Genomic DNA, 22718 nt, shown 5'->3' with positions numbered 1-22718 from the left:
ATCGCAGACGTACTGTAAAATGCCATGTGCAGTGATCCCAACTGCCACAGGTGCACACAATCAGCACAGGTGGAGGCAATGGAGTCTGGCCTACTACAAAAGGAGCATACCCACACACCACACCCCCTCCCACACCAAGATGATTCCAATAGTAGTAGCATTACTGGAGCTGGAGGACATGCTTGCATTGCCACAGCAGCAGCAACAACAACAACAGCCAGCACCACAGAGGAGACGCAGGAGGAAAAGGAGGGTGAGACAGGCCCAGCATGCCCCTCCAGTGCAGCCACCGTTACCACGCAGGCTGTCCCCAATTCCACGCATCAGAGCCAGTCCTTTCAACCTAACCCCTGAACAGATCCACACCCTGTACCATCTGGACCGGGACACCATCACCACCATTGTGGTCCTGATACACGACGACATTGTCACCCTCATAGAAATACGCACCGCCATCCCCCCTCTACTGAAGGTAGTGTCTGTGCTCCACTTCCTTGCCACAGGCACCTACCAGCACACAGTGGGGCACATGCATGGTATATCACAACCCTTATTTTCTCGGATACTGAACAAAGTGCTGGATGCCCTCCTCAAGCACACAAGGGACTACATATCCCTACCACGGAGTCCCCAGGAGATATTTGATACAAAAGTTGGCTTCCATGCACTGACAGGCATGCCAAATTGTGTAGGTGCCCTCAACTGCACCCACGTGGAGTTGGTGGTTCTGCATGCCATGGAGGTGTTGTACCGCAAGCAATACCACTCCATTAATGTGCAGATGGAATGCGACGTCAGCAAGATCATCACACATTGTTGTGCCCGATATCCCGGATCAACTCATAACTCTATGGTCCCGCGGAACATTTCATGGAGCGACATGCTGGACGACGTGCCTGGCTGCTTGGTAAGTTGCATGACTGGCACATTCGCGCTTTGAAACACTTGTGTATAGGCGCGTTATAAATGCCATATCATATCATATATTGAAATGGGGGGAGAGATGCACACACCACCATACTGCCAAATTTGACGTGACTGCACGATGTGCACATCACCTAACACTGTGCCCCAAAGCATCACAAACGGTCATGACACCCAAATTCCATAAGAATGAAGTAAGGTTGACACATATCACTACATGAATAACAGGAAACCACCCCACATCCCACAACATGTGCACCACTCATCAGTGGCCCTCACCCTCGGTAACGCCATCCTGCACCATGCAGTGCATATGCACTATGTTGCTGTCTCCAGCATATCACCACAAAGGACAAGCATCCCTGGGCGTGCATTAAACTGAACCAACTAGGGAACCCACAGTCTGTCACAGGGCCACCACATCCACAGGAATGCTGCATGTCACCATGGGAATGATCAGCGCTGATTGCACAATAATGCACAGACTACTGCCAATGCTCCCTCTAAGTAAATCTCACAGAACACAACACATCACAATTCTGACACGAACGCTGCTGTATGTGTACACGATGCATGTGCAACAAGACGTCAGTGCACACCATCATCTTGAAGATTCAACCCACACCATTAGTCCATGGCACAGGACACATTGAGGGGCTGGAGATTGTGTAAATACATCCATGAACATGTGCATGTGGGCAACGATAAACTGCAGGCATGTGTGACTAGTACAGCTGTCCATCATGAATTGACTGACATTTACCTTTTATTGCCTCTCATGCAGGTGATAGTGGCTATCCCTTGAAGCCGTGGCTCCTCACCCCTGTCTGAAACCCACAGAACAGGCACGAGGAGGACTACAATCGTTCCCGTACCCGTGTGGTCATCAATCAGACCTTTGGCCTGTTGATGGCACGATTTCGCTGCCTCAGCCGGTCGGGTGGGGCACTCCTCTACAGGCATGAGAAGGTGGCCAAGATCATCATGGCATGTGTCATGCTGCACAATATGTGCATCCGCCGGAACTTGCCCCTGCCCCCTGACATTGAACTGCTACCACCTGGTGATGATGAAGGGGAAGAAGAAGATGTGGCTGGACATCATCGCGGTGCCGATGCACAGGAGGGGCGTGATGTGCGCCAGTCAGTGATTGCACAATATTTCTGAAAAACTGAGGCTCCTTTTTGTTACTGGCCTGCTCGGCGACTCCAATACTTAACACTCCTGTTAACTGTCTCCTATTGCGCTTGTCGCGTCCAATCAAAGTATGACGGCGAAGAGCCAAGTGCTGCTCCTTTAAAATGCTATTTTATACTCAATAAGGACATAGGCCATAATGATTTCCCATCACCACTTTTTGTTTATCTAACAAGTGTGCCCTTTGGATGGGTGCCTTTGATTCTTCGAATGTCAAATTGTTCCTGTCCCGTGGTATTTCTTCCTTCCTAGTTGTTTTTTGGATATCATATTGAGAACCTCTGTGACAGCTCTGTCTCTAGAGTTCATCAACAGATGACGGAAAAGGAACAGTTGCCTGAAACCTGTACATGTTTATGTGTGAAAGTCTCTTAGAACATTTCAGAAACCATTACTTTCATCTCCATTGCAAGTCCAGTCGGGGCAATACATCACGGTGCTGTAGCCCAAAATTGCATTTCTGTCCCTGCCCCTCAATCTCTTTCTTTTTTACTCTTTGCCAGGAAAAATCCCTCTGCTCTCTTAGCAGAAGGCCCAAAGGGGGAGGGAATGCCTGGGTGGGCCCACACGGCTGCTGGAGAGGTGCAACTTAAGTGTGGCCAAGGGCAAGGCAATATGGGGGAGGTAGGTTGAGTCAAGCAAGGCCAACCCTCGATGCAGTGCCTATGCACTGTGGGCACAGGGACTGTGCTGGTTTCCTGACCCTCAATCTCACTCACATCTGCACTGCCTCCAAAGCCCGTCACGCCAGCGCTTTACGAAATTCTGCCTGCAAAAGAGATATAGGTGGACCTGCCGCATGGGGGTAGAGAAAGGAAAGGGGTATGTGCCGACCTGCGGAGTGGGCTTGTCTGGGTCGAACTGGAATAAGACGTGGTGGCCGCCTGCTGGGATTGTGAAGCGGGATGCCTGCCTCCATGGCATCCGCTATGTGGCCTTGGACCTGGCGGAGGGCCAAGACCTCCTCGCAGAGGCGGCTGGTGTTGTCAGCAAAGGATTTGGCCGTGGAGGCAGTGTTGTCCGTAATGGACCTGCCTAGAGAGGCAACATTTTCACACCACTCCTGTCTGTCCAGTCTGTTGTCCTCGACAAACTCCCGCACATGGGCAGTAAGCAGGTCAGACCGCTGCGGCCCTGCGGGTTCACCTGTTGAGGTTGTTGGTCCCTGCCTGTCCTGCCCAACCGAGCCTGCTCAGCCTCCCTAGTTGTCAGAATGGGACTGAAGTGCCCTTCCGTTTGCTCCTGACAAGACTGCTCCGGGGTGGTGGCGTGCTCTGTATCGAGTGACGATATTTGTGGGGATGCCGGTGCACTTGGCGTACAGACCACTTCCGATACATCATCCTCAATGGGCACCCATATGTCGTCCTGTGGGTCCTCCACAGCCAGGGGTGCTGTGGCTGCCACCTCCCCAGCCACACTGCACTCCTCTGACTGTGGTGCCTCGCCTGATTCGTCAGGATGGCCGATGGGTGATGGTGCTTCGCCCTCTACAGGCCTTGGTGGCACCGGTGTAATGGCTACCTGGGGTGTCTTGCCAGTTGGTGCACGGTGGCCCCTGGGTTGTCCCCTCGAGGTCAAAGGGCAGTTGGCATCATCCCAGGACCTCTTCCGGGGTTGGGTCTGTGCAGGGGGTGCTTCCTGCCAATCGCTGTCATGGTCGGAGCCTGTGGGGGTCGAAGAGAAGCACGGCATGAGTGATGTTTTGATAGGCACCATACATACATTTGGACAATTGATCATCCACAACATTGGGGGTAATAGGCTTTTGTGTTTGGATGAGCACGTTGTTTGATACATGGGTGGGTTATGCAGGCATTCGTCAGCGTCACTCATGTTGGCCAAGAGCAATGCTATCTGACATGCATGGTATTTTGGGCCTGCATGCTGTGTGACTCAAGGCATTTACAACTTTGAGTGGTATGTGTGAGATACGGCATTGCCTTGCAGCAGGCATCTGCATGTGTCTGTGATGCGTCCGCCTACTTTGCTGAGAGTGTGTGTGTGTTGGACCATGGCTTGACTCTGTGGACTGACATATTGGTTGACTTTCATCAGACTTGGCATTACAATGTTTTCTTAGGACACTCACCTCCATTGCCCAATGTTGTGGCGCCACACTCCATCTCGCCAACACCTTCGATCCCCTCCATCCCTATCATGCTGGCGCAGATGTCCTCCCATGGCGTGAGCTTGATTGGAGAGCTGGGACCTCCTCCTGTTCCCATTGCCTGGCTCCGGTTCACTGAGAGAATGTTTCGGACTCTCAGTCGCAGGTCGTCCCAGCGCTTGCAACAGTCTTTGATGGTGCGTGGGGTGTTCCCAACAGCACTGACCTTCTGAGCAACAAGTGCCCAGGTCTCCTTCTTCAGTATTGCCTCCCTCTTCATTATTGGAGAATACTATGTAAGTATGCTCGTGCAGTGTGTCAACCAGCATCTGCAGCTCATCATTAAATCTTTCTTTCCGCTGGTGGGCAGCTCCCTTCTTCAGGGCCTTGGTCAGAGTGGTGTAATAGGTGGATCTATTAACGACAACAGCAGAGTCCAAAGGGTTCTGTGTGGTGAGGATGGCAATGGACTGCGTTTTTAAAGATGGCCGCCGTGCTCCTTCCCGTTCCTGTGCGATGACGCTACTTCCGGTTCCGCTTATTAGCGGTCACTGCTAGTAGCGGTCACTGCTATTGCCGCGTTGGACCTTGTCGGTAGTGCTATCTGCGCTATGCTTGATGCCGCTAAGGGCATATAAGGTGCCTTTAACGGCATGCCGGTAATGACCTTACCGGCATGGCGTAAAGCTCGTGCCCGCAAAGTCGTAATAGTCCTCTATTAGCAGACTGATGACTGCCCGGACACCCTATTTACGCCATGCCGGTAAGGACCGGTACTTGACTCCAAACTCGGAATGAGGGCCACAGTCCAATTATTGTGGGGGCAGCGATTACGCCCCCCCCAGTGGGGTCAGCCTGGGTCCCGCTCTTAATAGCTCCAGTTATGTATGTTGGGAGTTGCAGCACCTCATAGAGGCTCGCGTGTCCAGACCCCAGGGCATCCTAGTTTCACTGCTTATGGATATGCGTTTCCCATAGGGCTCATGAGGCCTGGTGAGGTTTGCAGTGCGGACTTGGTTTACTGGGGATCCTGTTGTAGGATGAGCCAATTGCGACTCCAATACCAGGCTCGGGCTGTTCCAAGTTGGAATGGGGAGGTTAGAATGTGGGGCGCCAGTCAGACAAAGATGCCAGCTCACCTGTGGGGCCTGCGTGCTGAGGGCTACAGGGTTTCTTTCTTTAATCAAGAGACCTACCTGCTTTCCGCCTCTGCGTCCGTTACTTCATTTTGGCAATGGAGGATCTTGAATGAGGTCGGAGGAGGCAGCCTCTGGTGGTCGAGGGTGAGCAGCACCTTTCGGAAGGTGGGTCATGGAGGCCGTGGCAGAAACCCTGTGTCACAAGTGTCATATGGGTCCTTGACCAGTTTGGTTGGCTACCCAGTGAACTCCCCAGGGTGCAGTTGACATCCTCGGGTACAGGCTGGTGTGAGCAGGAGTAGCAGAGCATCGGCTGCAGTGATTACGCTTGCGGGTTAGAGGAAAGGACCCACGAGCGTGGAAGAGTTTGGCAGGCAGTTTGGTTGCCATGTCAACTCAACAATAATAACATTATAGGCCTATGTGGTGATCCCAAGGAGGAGATCATCATTGTGGAGGGCATCTTCTTTATCGCAGTACCGGAGTACTGTGGAGCGCATGGGGCATCTTCCTTGTCGCACTGCTTGTGTGTATTATTGCCACTTGCAGTGAGAGAACCTTACTAGTCTGTATCCTTGGACATTATTTGGGGAGTGCATCTTCTTTGTCACAGTACTGTAGGATGCATGGAGTGTTTTCATCATCGCAATATATTTGAGTATTTGTAGCACTTGTGCAGTGTCAGCACGCATCAGCAGTAGACATTGGTCCGTCGGCCTAGAGCATCAACAGGAGTGAAGGCTGTTTTGTGATTTTGTTAAGTGTGGGGGATCCTGGACTATAGCAGGAGGATCTCGGTGACCGTGCATCCTCCAGAGACATTCCTACTGAAACTGGAAGTATTGAGAAAACTACTCGGGCACAGTGGAGTATGAAGGAATGACTCCCATGAAGAAAAAGATGTTACCTTTTCACTCTCTGGGCAGTAGGGGAAAAACAAATATATGGAGATGTCACCCATAACAGACACCTAGGGAGGTGGTGACTTGCATGAGTATCAGAAGACTCTTCTATCCGCGCTCTGAGGGCATTGAAAGTACATGTGAATTCACTGTCAGGATGGGAACAGATGAACTCATAAAAGACCAAATGATTATACACACCAATAATCCTATTGTCCATGAAAGGTTGTGGATGTGTGGCAATCGAACCCTGGAGGAGGTGATTGTGATTGCCAAAAAAGTAGAGCACATACAGTTGTGTTCTCAAATTATAAAGGAGAAGGAGAGAAGTGACATGGCGGACGTGAGCAAAGCGGACACAGGTAAAGAGCAAGGTCAAGTGAATTTAGTCACAAAGAGGAATAAAAGAGGCAGCACGAAGGAGGATCCCAAGAAAGAGACTGAGGCTACAGGGGAAAGAAGAAATACTTTGCATTCTCGGATGGTGAGAGAGGAAAAAACTATAGGTGTGGTCGACCTTGTCATATTGCTAGCTACAAGTTGTGCCCCGTGTGAGAAACCAGAAGGTGTCTCACCCACTAGTCCCAAGGGGTCTGTCATCCAGGTGGCCAAGACACCATCCAGGTGGCCAGGACACGACCATCGCTTTTGGATCCAGTTCCTGGGGGTGGACCAGTGTGGGAAGATCACCTGGGTGAGGGGTCTTCGGGGAGTGGGACACCGGATGGTGAGATGAGGTAATCCCCTTCCCTGTAACACCTTTACCCCATCCTACCAGGTAGGATATTTCGGAACTAAACCCCTCATACCCCCTTTTGCAACACAAACCCTTTCTCTTGGACAGCCCGCTATAAGAGAAAACAAGCTAAAACCAGAGCAGTATACCTGACGTGTCCCAATACAATGGTCGGGCGAGGTCAGGCAATTACTGACCATCACACACACCTGACTTCCATTAAGCTTCCCCACACGGATAAAAAGCGGTGCATGAGAGCACACTCTGGGGCAAGGCACACGAGGAAACAGCAGTTCCTAGATGGCATGTGAGAAGAAAGACGGCAAGACTGAAGGGGATCACAAGGAGGGAAGTTTCCTTGACCTTTTCGACAAAGAACCGTAACTTTCCAGATTCCTTAAGAATAGAAAGCGTAAGACCAGGGAACCGGGCTGAAGAATCCTGAATAGTGTGTTGGAGGTACCCGGGATCCTCCCACGTCGATAATCAAGGCGGGGAGAATCAACAGCCACTGTGGTACTGTCCTTGGCTCAAGAACAAAGAATTGCCACAGCGAAATCTGCAGATGAGTGATTGAACTTTGAAACCAAGATACAATACCTTTGACAGAGTGTTCCAGCACTGCGTGTGTGCTCAATCGAAGATCTCTGTAAGGTATCCAGCTGAGATGTGGCAAAAGTGAAAGAGTTGTAAAGAATTGTAAATCGAAGTGGTCCTGCGACGGCTCAAGCAAAATCCTGTGCACAATCGAAAGTCTTCGGTGTTGATACAATAAACATAGCTCATGGCAAAGTAGATAAAGTTGGTCCGAGCCCGGTAGAGGGAGATCAATTGGAAGCTTTGTGTTAAAGTAGATAAATTGGTCCGAGCCTGGCGTAGGGAGACTGATTGAAGATTTTGTGTCAAAGTGGATCCGAGCCCGGAGGGGGATCCGAGGTGAATAGTAATCACCTAAGAAAATTGTGTACATGTGAAATACAAAAGGAAAGGAACTTTATTGTTTGTTTGTTACATCAGGCCCTCCGAAAGAAGAGCCACTGAATGGCAAAGAGACTTTGGCAAAGAAGGCCATGATGTTGAAGTTTTGAACTGCACCCTGGTGCTAGAGAAGACAGACTGTGCTAAGCTCGAATGTGCTGCCTTGTCCCATGCTGAAAACGTGGGGATGGGAAGCCAACGGCTTGAATATCTTGAAATATCATTTCTTGAACACTTTTCTTTTGCATAACATTGTTTCCCACACTTATTTGTATTTAGAAGTAAGGATTGGCCATAGGTTTATTAGTATTGGCCCTTTTATTTTGACAAGACACCACTAGGACTGCATTATAATTTTTTGATGGTCGTAGCTTGCTCCCATCTTTAGATTTAGGATTAGATAGGCGTTTTTAATTGAAGTTCAATAAACACCCCTTGAACTGTGGTCACTTGTGTCTGTCTTACTGTTGATAGCATGCCTTCTTTACACCCGCCATCAATCAGCAGTGTTTGAATTGTTGCCTTAATGGTCATTTTGCAGTCACGTGCTGTAGGAAGAAGAAAGTGTTGTGGATTCAAGATGGTGAAGAAGATGAAAGCTTGTATGATGAAGACCCGGTGGTAGTAGCGAGAAGTCAAGGAAGACTATTCCCATATGAAATGTCCCAGCTGCAAGATGAGAATCAATGGTTTCGAGGTAAAGGAAATGGTGGAAAGTTGCTCACCTTATTCGATCTCGACCGAGGAGGGATTGAATAAGATGTAGGAGGCAGACCCGAGGAGCTCATTTAAGCTTTCGAACATCAAGTGCCCTGTAGGGTCTGAGGGTTCTAGGATTGTCATGAAGGGGAAGTTTCAGGTCGTGGTCCAATATAAAGGAAGGTTGGTGGTGATTAATTTCTATGTGGCAAAGAAGGGTGTAGCCGTACTTGGGTGGCGTGACCAAGCAGCGTTGGGGATTAAACTTTATCCCAGGAGTGAGGAACCAGTGTTGTTTTGCACAACAATGCCACATAGGAAGAGCAGTTTCCGGAGGTATTCAACGATAAGGTGGGGTGTTTGCGATGATTTGCTCACAGGATTGTGTTGAAATATGAATCGTTGCCGGTGTGTCACAAGTTGAGTCACATTCTGATGTCAAACAGAGGAGAAGTAGAATCTGAACTGGAGAGGCTTCTTGCAGGGAGCATTATCAAGCGAGAGGAAGCAGCTGAGTTGGTCAGTCCCATTGTGGTGGTGCGAAAAAATTATTGGCAAAATCAGGATGTGTGTTGCCCTTGGGCATGTTAATAAAAACATTGTGGTGGACAAATTCCCTCTCCCCATGATCGCAGAGATGCTGAACAAAGTCAGAGAGGCTGTGGTGTTCATGACTCTTGACTGGTCTGCTGCGTATCATTAGATACAATTTACGGAGGATTGCCAAGCCATGACAACGTTCATCATGCCGTTTGGACTGTTCTGCTATCGTACGATGTGGTTTGGGTTGGCAGCGGGAGAATTTCAAAGAGTGATCAACAAAATACTTAAAGGGATTGAGGGCGCACTGGTGTACCAAGGTGACATTGTGGTACACTGGAGGGACCAATTGAAGCATTATAAGAGGTTGCATGAGGTATTCAGCAAACTGAGGGACAAAGGATTAACGATTGAGCCGAGGAAATGTCATTTCAGGGTGAAAGAAGTGAAATATATTGGGCATGTGGTGAGTGGAGAGGGGTATCGTCCTAAGGCGGATGCCATGAAGGCTGTGAGAGGCACCAGTTCTCAGGAACAAGGATGAAGTTAGGGCATTCCTGGGTGTTGCAGAGTTCTATAACAAGTTTGTTAAGAATTTTGCTGAATTGCTTAGAACCGATTCGGAGGTTGTTGAAAAAGGGGGAAGAGTTTGAAAGGTATGGAAGGGGTCAAGAAGCATTGGAGTTTATAAAGGAAGGGATTTGCAACGCCAAGAACCTTGGAGGGTTCAGGGTGGAGGAGGAGTACATCATCGCTGTTGATGCAAGTGTAAAAGGTTTGGGTGCTGTTTTGTCTCAAGGAAATGGAATGGAGGAGAGGACGAATTGTCATGCATCCAGAGCAGTGACAGAATGTGAAACCAGGTATTCAGTGATGGGAAGGGAGCTGCTGGCATGTGTATGGGGAATTGAGTATTTCAGAAGGTAATTATGGGGTCAGCGGATCACAAGCCGTTGATTGAGGTGCTTAACGTGAAAGGGGTTATGAGAGCTATACCCAGGATTATCAGGATGTGTTTGAGAGTCTAGGAGTACGAATTCAGGGTTGAGTATGTGCCTGGGATTCTGAATCGTGTTGCAGACTTTCTGTCGAGAGTGCCATTGGAGGGCAAGGCAGATGGAGTACTGGAGGAGGAAGAGGACATTGTAGCTTTCTTAGAGGAAGTGTTTTTTGGACGAATTTGCTGTAGCTGGGAAGGAGGAATGGAAAAGTGGATTGAGGATGGACAAGGTGCTCAGTAGAGTGGTCGAGTGTATGAAGTTGGGATGGCCAGCAAGAAGGAGATCTCTCAAGGTCAGAGATGTGCTTACCACTTCTTTTGAGAGGAGGGGTTTTGGTAGTGCCAGGGTGCTTCAGAGAGAAATTGATCAATAAGGCACATGAGGGACAATCGGGGATTACGAGTACCAAGAGGAAATTGAGAGAAAGGTATTGGTGGCCTGCAATGTATTTCATGGTGGAGAGAGTGTCAAGGGAGTGTGGGCCTTGTTGCAATTGTGATAAGGCATTGAAGAGCCACAGACAGGAATTGTTGCCTGTTCCCTTGAAGGAGGGTGTGTGGTCGCGAGTGGCGTTAAACATTCTAGGATCGTATGACATTTTGGGTAAGGAGTGTAGGTCTTTGATGGTTCTGGTTAATAATTTTTCTAAGTGTCCGGAAGTGAAATGGCTTAAGCAGATTTCTATCAGAAGTGCCAAAATTGTGAATTATGCTGAAAAGAGATGGGGATTAAGTGGAAGTTCATGTGACTGTATAGACCACAGTCAAATGGTTTGGTTGAGCGTTGTCATAGAGTGTTGGCAGGTGTGATTGACCAAGCAATGAGGAATGGCATATAGGTCAAAGATGCTGTGAGCAAATTGTTGTGGAACGTGAGGGTGTCTCCTAATGGGGTCACAGAAGCGTTGCCATTCAGAATTATGAAGGGAAGAGAGGCTAACACAGGTTTGAATCCTGCCTGGGTCAATAGAGTGGCTAGAAGTAGGTGTGGCAAGCAGAATGTGGATGAGATGATGAGAAGAAAGATAAGTGAGGAGCACTGGAAGAACAAAATGAATTATGATGCCAGGTTGGGGAAGAGAACCAGGCCTGGTATCAAAGCTGTGGAAGGTTCGTGGGTGAGGGTCAGGAAGGGTACTCATGTTGCTAAAGGTAGATCCAAATTTGTGGAACCCAAGAGGGTTCTTGAATTGTTGGCCAATGCAGTGAAAGAAGAGAATGGATCCATTTGGAATCTGGACAGAGTGGTTGCTGTGGAAGGCGTTAGGGATGATGTGTCAGCACTGGATTATCCTGTTTGGTGGATATCTATGGTGGGGGTGCCATGGATGTAGCATGTGGCGCATGTGATGCAGTTGCTCACGATGTTGGTCTTGGTGGTGATTATATTGGTGGTGGAAGGTGCGTGGACATGGCGGAGAGGAGGAGGAAGGAGCCGGTGTGGCTCAAGGATTATGTCGGATAACTCTAGTTGGTGGTACCTCAGGTCTTAGGTCATGTGTCCCAGGTTGTACCCTGTGGTGCATGTTGCAGTTTGGTTGTTTAGTGTTGCGTTGTTATTGTATCTCATCTTCTTTCTTGTTGTTCCCTGTTTCCTTTATTTTCCTGTTGTCTTGGGTTTTACTGTTCTTCTGTTGGGTTTAGTGGGGAAGGTGTGTGGAGACTGGCTCGTGGCTAGGCTCGGGGATGCTCCATGTTGGAATGGGGAGGATAGAATGTGGGGCGCTTGGACAGTTGTATCAGACTGAGGTGACAGCTCATCTGTGGCGCTGCATGCTGAGGGCTGCAGGGTTTCTGTCTTTAATAAAGAGACTTACTTGCTTTCCGGCTCTGCGTCCGTCCCTTCAAAAACATTTGCAGAGTAGCCACCGGGAGGGATACACACACTGTCATAAATTGCAATGGTTCAGGTAACAGGACAGAGAGCTATTGAGGGTTGCACAGGTAATGTTTCAGAGCCTGTTATTCCAGGTAAGCTTGGTCGCCTCCTTCCCACTGGAAGTGCCATACTGTGAAGTACTGCTTTTAAATCTGTTCAAAGCATATGAATCAAAGAAGGATCCAATGCTGGAGAAGAAAAAAGTTCTGAACTGTATAGTTTTCCCGACATTGGTATCTACATAGTTGGTATCCCCATTGGTATCCCCTTCACAGATGGCCCACCTGGTGCCTTCCTGGTTGCCGCTCTTTTTCCCTACTTAAGGAGCCCTGCAGCCTCTTTTCCTTTGCAGATGGGGAGCAGATGCAAGTGGGTCTAGGTCACCTGGCCTAAGCCCCGCCCACCTGGTGCCTTCCTGGTTGCCGCTCCCCCCCCCCCTACTTAAGGAGCCCTCCAGCCTCTTTTCCTTTGCAGATGGGGAGCAGATGCAAGTGGTTCTAGGTCACCTGGCCTAAGCCCCACCCACCTGGTGCTTTCCTGGTTGCCACTCTTTTTCCCCACTTAGCAAGTCCCACCCACCTGGTGCCTTCCTGGTTGCTGCTCTTTTTCCCCACTTACCAAGCCCCGCCCACCTGGTGCCTTCCTGGTTGCTGCTCTTTTTCCCTACTGCCTATTGCCCTACTGTCTACTATCTATTGCCCCGCCCACCTTCCTAGCCCTGCCTCTTCCTTTCTGTTCTTAACTCTTAGATCAACGGCCTCTCTTGCCCGGGCGTCTCAAGCGAAGGGCAGATGAAGAAAAGGGCAATTCCTGTTTGGACCAGGGGGACCCAGGGCCCCTTCTCAGACAGCAGGTAAGCATTCACCAACATGTGTTTATTCCCTCTATCCCCACAGGTCATCCGCACCCCCTATGGTCCCCTGTGATGTTCCCTTGTGGCCCCCCCTTCTTGCACACAGGTGTTGCCTGTTTTGAATGATTCTTCTACTCTGCTCCAACTCCCCCACCTCCAGCCTACTTCTGCAGGTGTCTGTCCTGATACATTCGTTAGGCCTAGTACGATAGTCGCTTGTTTTGTTCCTCCCCTCCCTTTCTGCACCCCTCTCCCTCACCTTTTGTTTTTCTCCGGCTCTACCAGAAATGTCATCAGGCCTAGTACGTTAGTCTCCTGTCTGCTTCCATTTCCTTCCTACTCTCCCGCTCCCTTCCTTTTCAATGTCTTAGCTCTTGCACTATCTGAAATGTCGTTAGGCTGAGTAACATAGTTAATTTCACATCCTTACTGTTCATGGTCTGTATGAATGTCATTGTATTTTCCCTTGTTCCCTCCCTTGCCTTGAAGCACTTTGACACACATTTGTATAGGCCCTATATAAATAAACTATCATCATATCATATGCGATCCGCTTGCCTACCCCGAATGAGGCTTATCATTACTTAAGGACTCTGATGTTATACCACAATCTAGAGATGTCTTCTGGTGGTGGAGCTTAGAAATTGTTAAGACTTTAGTCTACGAGCGCAATACAAATAAAATATCAATGTCATAGTACCATTGGTTGGTGAAGAAGAAGGACCAAAACTAGGGGCCTCATTACACGGTAGGAGGTAACCATGGCTACTCCCTTACCGCATACCGGGTAGGCGATATGGGGACTTACCAGGTCATTCCGACCCTGGAGGACCCGGTAAGTCCCCATGCCAAATACCATTCCCCATTTCCATTAGAGCCCCCATAGGGCTCAATGGGAATGGGGAAGGAGCCAATAACGGTACTGTAATTTGCTGTACCGTTATTAGCTCTGAAGTCCCTTAGCGGGTCCCGTCCTTAACACCTGGTTAGACCAGGCGTTAAGGACGGGACCCGCTGAGGGACCTCGTAGTAGGGCGCCAAGGGATTACCGGCACTGGTGCTCTTACCGGTGCCAGTAATCCCTTAGCGCCTACCGTGTAATGAGGCCCTAGGTGTTTTTCATTTATACTGCTTTTTTATTGTACTGAGGGTTTCCACCCTGATGACTGCGAATATGTAAAGCATGTAAATCTATTAAAAATACCAACGCTGGAAAGCTGTTACAGGTAAGAATCATTTTTCTTTTTATCATGGAGGAAGCAACCTGGCATAAATTATTTTCTCCAGCATGGGGTCTGGTATGGATTCACATGCTCATGAATATTCCCCTTCGTCAGGCTGGGAATCCTCGGTAAAGAAAAAATCAGTTTCAGTTTTGTTTCTGAACTGTCTTTCTCCTAATAACCAATCACTGGTCTCTGGGTCATACTGCCCCCAGCCGATGACTGCCCTCTACCTAAACCTGTCCTCTGGCAGCCATCTTCAGATTTTTACCGCACGTTGAAGTGTTGGGAGTCCTCGTGCTATAGCTCTCGAGCTTTTACTGCGTTTTTCGATTTTTCAAAGAAAAAAAAGAGTTTAATCTCATTTTTTCGGTCAATCGAGCCTCAAGCACCACTGTTTCTACTTCCGATCAACGGGGACCCGTTTCGGAATTTTCTACGGCCCTCAATGGCGAAGTTTTCATCGAGTTCCGCTTCTTGGAGGATTCCAGAAGATCTTGAGGTCTACCCCGTGGACATGGCCCAGGACAAAGGAAGCTTGACGCCCGGATCCAAGCTGTTCAGGAACTGCCCTGGATGCGGATTGCAGAATGTCTTCAAGGAGTACGAGCATTCTAGATGGGTCCTAAAAAAGTGCCCCCGCATTCCACCCGTGGCCAGGAAGGAAAACCACGTCCCTCAACTGCTGCTGGAAGTAAGGGCGATGCTGAAGAAAGGAGCCATCAAGCTCTTCCCAAAGATGCTCCGGGGCTCCGGAGTGTACTCACGATACTTCCTTGTAAGAAAGAAGACCGGCGGTTGGCGACCCATCCTGGACTTGCGTCGTTTAAACAAGTACATCAAGACCCAGAAGTTCCGGATGGTCAACCTCCAGCACGTGCTGGGGCAGCTGGAGGAAGGCGACTTCCTATCGTCGCTGGACTTGGAGGATGCCTACTTTCACATCCCCATTCTAAACGGACATTGAAGGTTTCTCAGATTCGTAGTCCAAGGGCAGCAATACCAGTTCAAGGCCCTTCCTTTTGGATTGAAGTCGGCGCCCAGGGTATTTACCAAGGGCCTAGCACCAGTGGCGGCGCGGCTGCACCTGCAGGGTATCCACGTCTACCCCTACCTGGACGATTGGCTCATCCGAGCAAAGACAAGAGAACTCGCCGTCGGGCACACTGCGAAGACCGTCCAACTGCTCACGGATCTGGGATTCTCCATCAACTTCTCGAAATCCCACCTGGTTCCGTCTCGCGTCGCACTGTTTCTGGGAGCCAAGCTCGACATAGTAGCGCGATTGGCCTCTCCGTCGGAGGAAAGGACGAAAGCCATCCTAGACAAGGTGCAGCGGCTGTTGGCCATGGACGTGGCCAGGGTGAGGTCCATCAAGTCCCTTCTTAGCATGATGTCCTCATGCATCTACCTAGTGCGCCTGTGCAGGCTGCGGATGCGTCCACTGCAAGAGTTCCTCGACGCCCATTGGATGCAAGCGACGGGCAGCTTCGAAGACAAGATCTCACTCAACGAGACCTTCCGCCAAGCGATCCGGTGGTGAGGCACCCGCGCGCATCTGGCGGCAGGTATGGTCATCCAGACCCCGGCACATCAGGAGACGGTGACGACAGACGCCTCCCTGGAGGGATGGGGAGCTCACACCGGAGATCTCCACGCAAGAGGCCTTTGGCTCCCGGAGGAGAGGTCACTCCACATCAACATACTGGAGCTCCGGGCAGTGTTCTGGGCCCTCAGTTCGTTTCTCCCGTCCCTCAAGGGCAAGGTGGTGAGGATCTTCACCGACAACACCACCACGATGTTCTACATCCGGAAGCAGGGAGGTACCAGATCCCCAGCCCTATCCAAGGAAGCGCAGGATCTGTGGCACTGGGCTGTCGCCCAGGGATGTTTCTGGTGCCCTTCCACCTGGCAGGAATAAAGAACACCAGCGCCGACTCACTCAGCAGGGAGCTGCGCTCGTGCCACGAGTGGGAACTGCGACAGGATCAAGTGGATCTGCTATTCCAACAATGGGGCAATCCCCAGATCGACCTATTCACGACGGCGACGAACACCAAGTGTCAGAGGTTCGCCAGCAGGTTTCCCCAGCCGGGGAGCATGGGCGATGCCTTCTCTTTCCCCTGAGACGGCCTGTTCCTATATGCGTTCCCACCGTTGCCGTTGCTGCTGCGACTCATCAATCAACTCAGACGGACCCGGTGCAGGATGATCCTCGTTGCACCGGCGTGGCCGAGACAGATCTGGTTCCCGGACCTTCTGGACATGTCAGCGTCCCCCCAGTCAAACTGCTGACGGACGCGGATCTCCTCGCCAGAGAAGGAGGCGCCATCCTCCACCACGACCCTGGGTAGCTGAACTTGCAGGCCTGGCTCTTGCAGCACTAGAGTTTGGAGAGTACGATATCCCGGCGGACTGCAAGGAGGTGCTAGCAAAGGCCAGGGCGTCCTCGACTCTTAAGTGCTATGGACATAAGTGGAAGAGGTTCTCTGTCTGGTGCCGCGCACAGAAGATTAACCCTCTGCGGATTACGGCTCCCCAGGTGCTGCCGTACCTACTGTCGCTGGCCAAGGCGGGGCTAGCGCACGCCTCCCTCAAGATACACCTAGCGGCGATCTCCCGCTACACCAGAACTTCAGGACGATCATCTCTGTGGTCCCATCGCCTGGTGAAGGAGTTTATGAAAGGACTGTTCCGATCATTTCCGCCGGTGAAGGCTCCAGCCCCGGCAGGCTCATGGGGCTGCCATTCGAGCCTCTGCATTCGGCGCCCTTGAATTTCCTGTCGTGGAAGACTGCATTTCTTGTGGCCAGCCCTCTCCTGTAAACCTCCATACCTAACTTTCCACAAGACGAGGGTGGTGCGAAGGATGCACCCCTCCTTCATGCCCAAGGTGCCATCAGACATCCATCTCAACGAGCCCTTGGTGTTACCTGTTTTCTTCCCTTCGCCTTCGTCGCCGGCTCAGAGGACTTTGCACTTGCTGGATGTAGCTAGAGCGCTGAAGTTCTACGTGGACCGCACAAAGAGTCTTCAGAAGACATCACAACTGTTTGTGAACTTTGGACCTGTGAACCAAGGGAAGGCCCTCTCGAAGGCTTCCATTTACAGATGGCTCTCCGGCTGCATCATGCACTGTCATCGGTTGGCAAACCGACCGTTCCCCGGCCGTCTGAGAGCCCATTCGACCAGAGCGATCGCTGCTACCACGGCGTTCTTGTCTGGCGTACCCCTGCTGGACATCTGCAGGGCTGCTACGTGGAGGTCGACACACACCTTCACAAGATTCTACTGCGTCGACCGGGATTCCAGGTAGGAGTCCAGGGTCGGCCAGGCAGTGCTGCGCAACCTGTTCGTCTGAAGGGGGGCCTGGTGAGGAGGTAAGAGTTGCTTAATGTTGAGTTGATGAAATGCTTAATGTTGAGCCTTGCCACCTCCCGTGGTTGTGCATGTGTGTACTGCTATGTATTCTTACATTCATGAGCATGTGAATCCATGCCAGACCCCATGCTGCAGAAGGAACAAGTTACTTACCTGTAACTGTTGTTCTCCAGCATGGGTCTGGCATGGATTCACATGCGAACCCTCCCTCCTACCCCTCTGCGGCTCTTCACTTGGTCCTACTGCCACTTTACGTGCTACCAAATCTGAAGATGGCTGCTAGAGGAGGGGCTTAGGTAGAGGGCAGTCATTGGCTGGGGGCAGTATAACCCAGCGATCAGTGATCGGTTATTAGGAGAAAAACAGTTCAGAAACGAAACTGAAACTGATTTTTTCTTTAGCAAGGATTCCCAGCGTGATGACGGGGAATATTCATGAGCATGTGAATCCATGCCAGACCCATGCTGGAGAACAACAGTTACAGGTAAGTAACTTGTTCCTTATGGCACATGAATGTTGATTTTATTTTAACTAATATGGAAACAATGTTGTTCCATATCTCCTATCAAGCTTTTTAAAACTAATTTCTATTAGTAAACAATTTATGAATGCCATTCTGTCCCAGTTGCGTGGTAGCACACTATCAACGATGCTCCATTAAGGAGGTGCACATTGTGCTGTAAAATGAATCATGTGTACCCAGAGCCACCAAAATATACCCACAACTATTTCCGCAGAAGAGCGGGGAAAGGGGTTTCAAGAAGCACTATATGTGGTCGGATTGGCAACTGGCAGCGCTGTGGCATGATATTTCTGAACCACTAAATGTTGTTTCTTGTAACATACCACCATGTCATTCAGTGAGGGCTGATTTATCTTTAGTTTCCCAAATCACGGGCTTTAAAACACAAAGCTGCATGCCTGTGCTTTTGTCAGGATTTGTCTGCACACTGACCTTAGTTTCTTCTCTTTTTTGCCAATGCAGAGAGGGACCAACTGCAGCCCAGTGAAGGTATGGCCCCTTCACTATTCCCTTTTGCCCTCAGCCCAGGCAGTGAATCAAGCTTTGCAAACCGTCAGCCCCAAAAAACAGTGCTCCTTCATTTTTGTGAAGGTCCGACCCTGCCCAGCAGCACTGTGTTGTGAAGCAGGGCCTGCTTCATTTTTTTATTTTTTTTTTAATATGGCATCCTGGTCCTGAAAACTCAAGCCCCCTTGGCCCTTTGTTTTTAAAATGGTGGTGCGCAGTCTGGTACTAGCAGGCACATAGGCCGTGTTTTTTTTGTTGTTGTCTCCCGGTCTGCTATCCCAACATGACTCCACCCACTCCTCTAGAACAACCACTCAACCTACCCCCAACAATTCTGCTCATACCATGACCAACCACTCCTCACTACATCCGCAACCACATCCTCAGTTCATTCCCAACCACACCCTCTCTGTTCATCCATTCTCCTTAATCCAACCTCAACCACTCCAAGCCCAATCACTCATTCCACTCTATGCCCAACTATTCCACTCCCAGCCACTCTACTACCTACCACTCCACCCACAACCACTTCACACCACTCCACCCACAACCACTTCACACCACTCCCCTAACCGATCCTTGCCCCGCAACAATTCCACTCCCCCAACCATTGTACTTTACCCCATCCCACTACACCACATCACTCTACCCCGACCCACTCTTCCCCAAGCCACTACTCCAACCCAACCTTAATTTACTCTATCCGCACACATCCTACATCACCTGACAATACCCTCACCCTGCTTCCCTACACTCGACCCCACACATCTACCTGCCCACTCTACACCACCTCACCCACCTTTATCCTACCCACACCGCACTCCTACCCTCTTTTGCTACTTTACACTAATCTCACTCCTCTATACCCATACACAACCTACGTCACCCCACTTTAATACCACCCATGCTACCACCAGCTATTCAGTCTACTTCTGCACCACCCACTCTACAATCACTCTACCTCACCACTTTCTTTCATCAGACACCTCTCCTTCGCCCCCCCATCCACCATTCCTCACCCCAGTTTACCCCAGCCTTCCACCCTTCCTCACGCTATCCTGCTCGACCTGACCTCACGCCTCATGGCCCCACCCTTTCTCACTCCTCTGCCCCACCCACCCTTGCTCAGTCCCTTCAATCCGACCTGCTCAGCCCTTTCAATCCCACCTGCCCACCCTTGCTAAGCCTTTTCAATAACACCTGCCCACCCTTGCTCAGCCCTTTCAATCCCACCCGCTCACCCTTGCTCAGCCCTTTCAATCCCACCCTTCAATGCCACCCGCCCACCCTTGCGCAGCCCTTTCAATACGACCCACCTGCCCTTGCTCTGCCCTTTCGATCCCACCCTTTCTCTGCCCTTTCAATACAACCGGCCCACACTTGCTCAGCCCTTTCCAGCCTAACCACCTACCCTTGCTCACACCACTCAGCAATTGCTCAGTCCTCTCTGCCCCCCCTTAGATCACCTCTTCTTTATTCGTTTTAGCTCACCCTTAAAATCACCATTACCTTAAAGGTTCCAAATGGGAACATGTTTGCAAATCAGTGTTTTTAGACAGATAAGGGGATGTCTTTCTAACATGTCTATGAGTAATGTTGTTTGCCTGCAGGCACTAATTTGAAGACGTGTTTGGAATTACTGGGTAAGTAAATTCGAAGTATTTTCTGCATTCTTGCCCATACATTTAAAATACTTTGCCAATGCTTGTTTTCAAAATATGGGTGGTTGGGGTGGTGACTGACCGCAAATCCCGGTCGGAGGTTTGGGGGAGGAAGGCAGTTGTGCAGTTTGACGCAAGTATTCATGACACCCCTGTTGTAAAAGTTCACTCGCCACTACTTGTGAAGGTGATAGAATTGTGATTTGTTACATGTTAGGTCTTGATAGATGTGTCTTACTGCTTGAGCCTAAAGCATGAAGGACTTGCATGGACACATTGCAGTACTGATGAGCATGAAAGCAGAATAATTTCTTTCAGCAGAGTTGGCTTTATAATATTCTTTGGAGGTGGTCTTGTATTGTAGAAGGTTACGTAAAGAGATAATCAGAACAATGTTGACCACATTGTCTCCACTGTTTAACCTGCATGTATATTACTTACAGTCATATTGCAAGTAGTTTGACTGTTTGCAAAAGACAGCGAAAGTACTTAATTCTCTAATGTCATTTGTTTGTTAGATCAGACCATAGAAGCGTGATGGTGACAATGCTAACCTGCTACTGGAAGCGCTTTGATGCTAGTGTTCACCTGCCTGTCTGTGTGACATTGGGGATGATCACCTGTGTGGCACTGGAGGTGTTTTACCTTCTTCTGCAAGAGCAGGGTCCAGTGGAGGACCAGTTCCGAGCTGTCCACATACTCCTGTTCAGTATCCTGTTGGTGAACATGTTGGCAAATATGATGGAGTTTATGCGGACCAACCCAAGCATTAAAGGAGTGTTCCTAACAGATTGTTCTGTGGGGCAAGGCTGGGAGTGAGTATAAACCAATACATTGGGGATTGTACAAAGTCTTTGTGTTTTCAGACTGTGATGGGCATCACTAACCCTGCCCAAATAAAGGCACGTGGGATGAGTATGTATGATTAACCCACATACTCTAAGCGCTACGTTTAGCAAAGTCAACTATGGAGAGTCCTAAAACCAACTTGAACAAGTTGAACCCCATTCATTTTGAGAACCTTGCTGGCTTTGAATTGGCCATTTATATTCAATGCAACTGATACTTATACATACAGCAGTATGTTTATGGCTCTGATCACTGCATTTTCTTTTCATGCCCAAAAGGTCATTTCAAATCCCAGCAGTAATTGTTGGTTGTTGTTTTTTTCCTTCCTGGTGGTGCCATTCCTGGCATGCCAAAGTGGGGGAGCTCTCCCATCGACTGTCTGTCGGATCAGGGAAGAGTGAGAGGCCTATAGTACCTACCTCAGTCTGTCCGTTGCTGGGTTTGAAGAGTACCCTCTACTCCAAAACATTCCCTCCAATTTTCCCTCACCGTTTGATGCATTCTTTTCACCAAATGAAGCTTGAATGTCTCTGAATATGGAGCCTGTCTTCCTCAGAGCCTGGTTGGAATTGCACCCCCCATGCATTTTCAACAATTACTAGTCAGCCCTGACTGTCCCTGTCCTTTTCTGGAGATGGTGGACTAAAGATTAACAATGATTGTGTACTATAGTTATTGACTGTTTCTTTTTAAGCCACCATCAACAAAACCCACCCTTCATTGTCATTGCTCTCACCCCTTTCCTATCATTGGGCCTCATTCCAAGTCGGCTGGTCCCGTAGAAAAGTGCCAGTATTCATGAATACCGGCACTTTACGGACCGGCCGGCTACGGATTTGGCGGTGTGGCACCTGGGTTACCTCTTACTAAAAGCTGGAGGTAAGGCAGGCGCCCTACCTGCAAAAAAAGCCCTCACCTGCACCGGTAATGACGGCAAATCCCCTCCTGGAGTCCTATGGGACTCCATGAATGGAGATTAACTCCGTCCCTACGGCACTCGTACGGACTGAGTGCCGGAAACAGTAACACCATTTGCCGATACCAGCAAGTTTGGAATGAGGCCCATTGTCCTCGGCAAAGCCTTGTTTTAAAAATGCAGTCTGTTGTCAAGGTCTCTCCTGTCATTTAGAAAGGTCCCTAGCTCTGATTTCAAATGGATCCACACCTGCATCGTTGAACACTCCAATTTCAGCTGCAAGCAGTGTCCATGCAATAACAAAATGCACCATCAATTACGGAAGTCCTGCAGATAAGGCACATTAAAAAATACTTCTATTACCTACTATTGCTGAGGGGAAATCTATTTTAAAAAAGCTACATTAGGAACCTATCTTGTTCAGGGATAGTTGAATTAACTCAGAAGAATAATTGTAGCACGTGGGAAAAGCGTTTCACATCTGCAAACGCTACAACCACCTTTGACTCTTTTTGAGCAGATAAAAAGTGTGGCAGAGGTGCATTGAGAGCCCTAGGGGTGCCTCAGTACGGGTACACTATTACATGCTACAAGTCTGGATACTGATGCACTGTGAGAGATCCGAGAGTGCTCTTGTACTTTGTTTGAACTGTCATTCTTCCCATGGATGCTATACCATAAGGTACATTGAATAGGTGCTT

General features: G+C 49.6%; 1 protein-coding gene across 1 annotated transcript in view; it reads left to right on the top strand.

Annotated features, from left to right (window-relative positions):
* Positions 1-20789: 20789 nt before the first annotated feature.
* The window catches only part of LOC138567824 (probable palmitoyltransferase ZDHHC24), a 365146-nt gene continuing 363217 nt past the window's right edge, over positions 20790-22718 (top strand). Inside the window, exon 1 of the mRNA XM_069646321.1 lies at positions 20790-21067. Within this exon, the coding sequence (XP_069502422.1) occupies positions 20790-21067 (278 nt within the window). The remainder of the gene's footprint in view (positions 21068-22718) is intronic.

The sequence above is a fragment of the Ambystoma mexicanum genome, chromosome 2p, assembly GCF_040938575.1.
Source record: "Ambystoma mexicanum isolate Mex_15411 chromosome 2p, UKY_AmexF1_1, whole genome shotgun sequence".
Classification (NCBI taxonomy): domain Eukaryota; kingdom Metazoa; phylum Chordata; class Amphibia; order Caudata; family Ambystomatidae; genus Ambystoma; species Ambystoma mexicanum.
The sequence above is the reverse complement of the archived record's forward strand: the minus strand, read 5'-3'. Positions and strand labels throughout refer to the sequence as shown.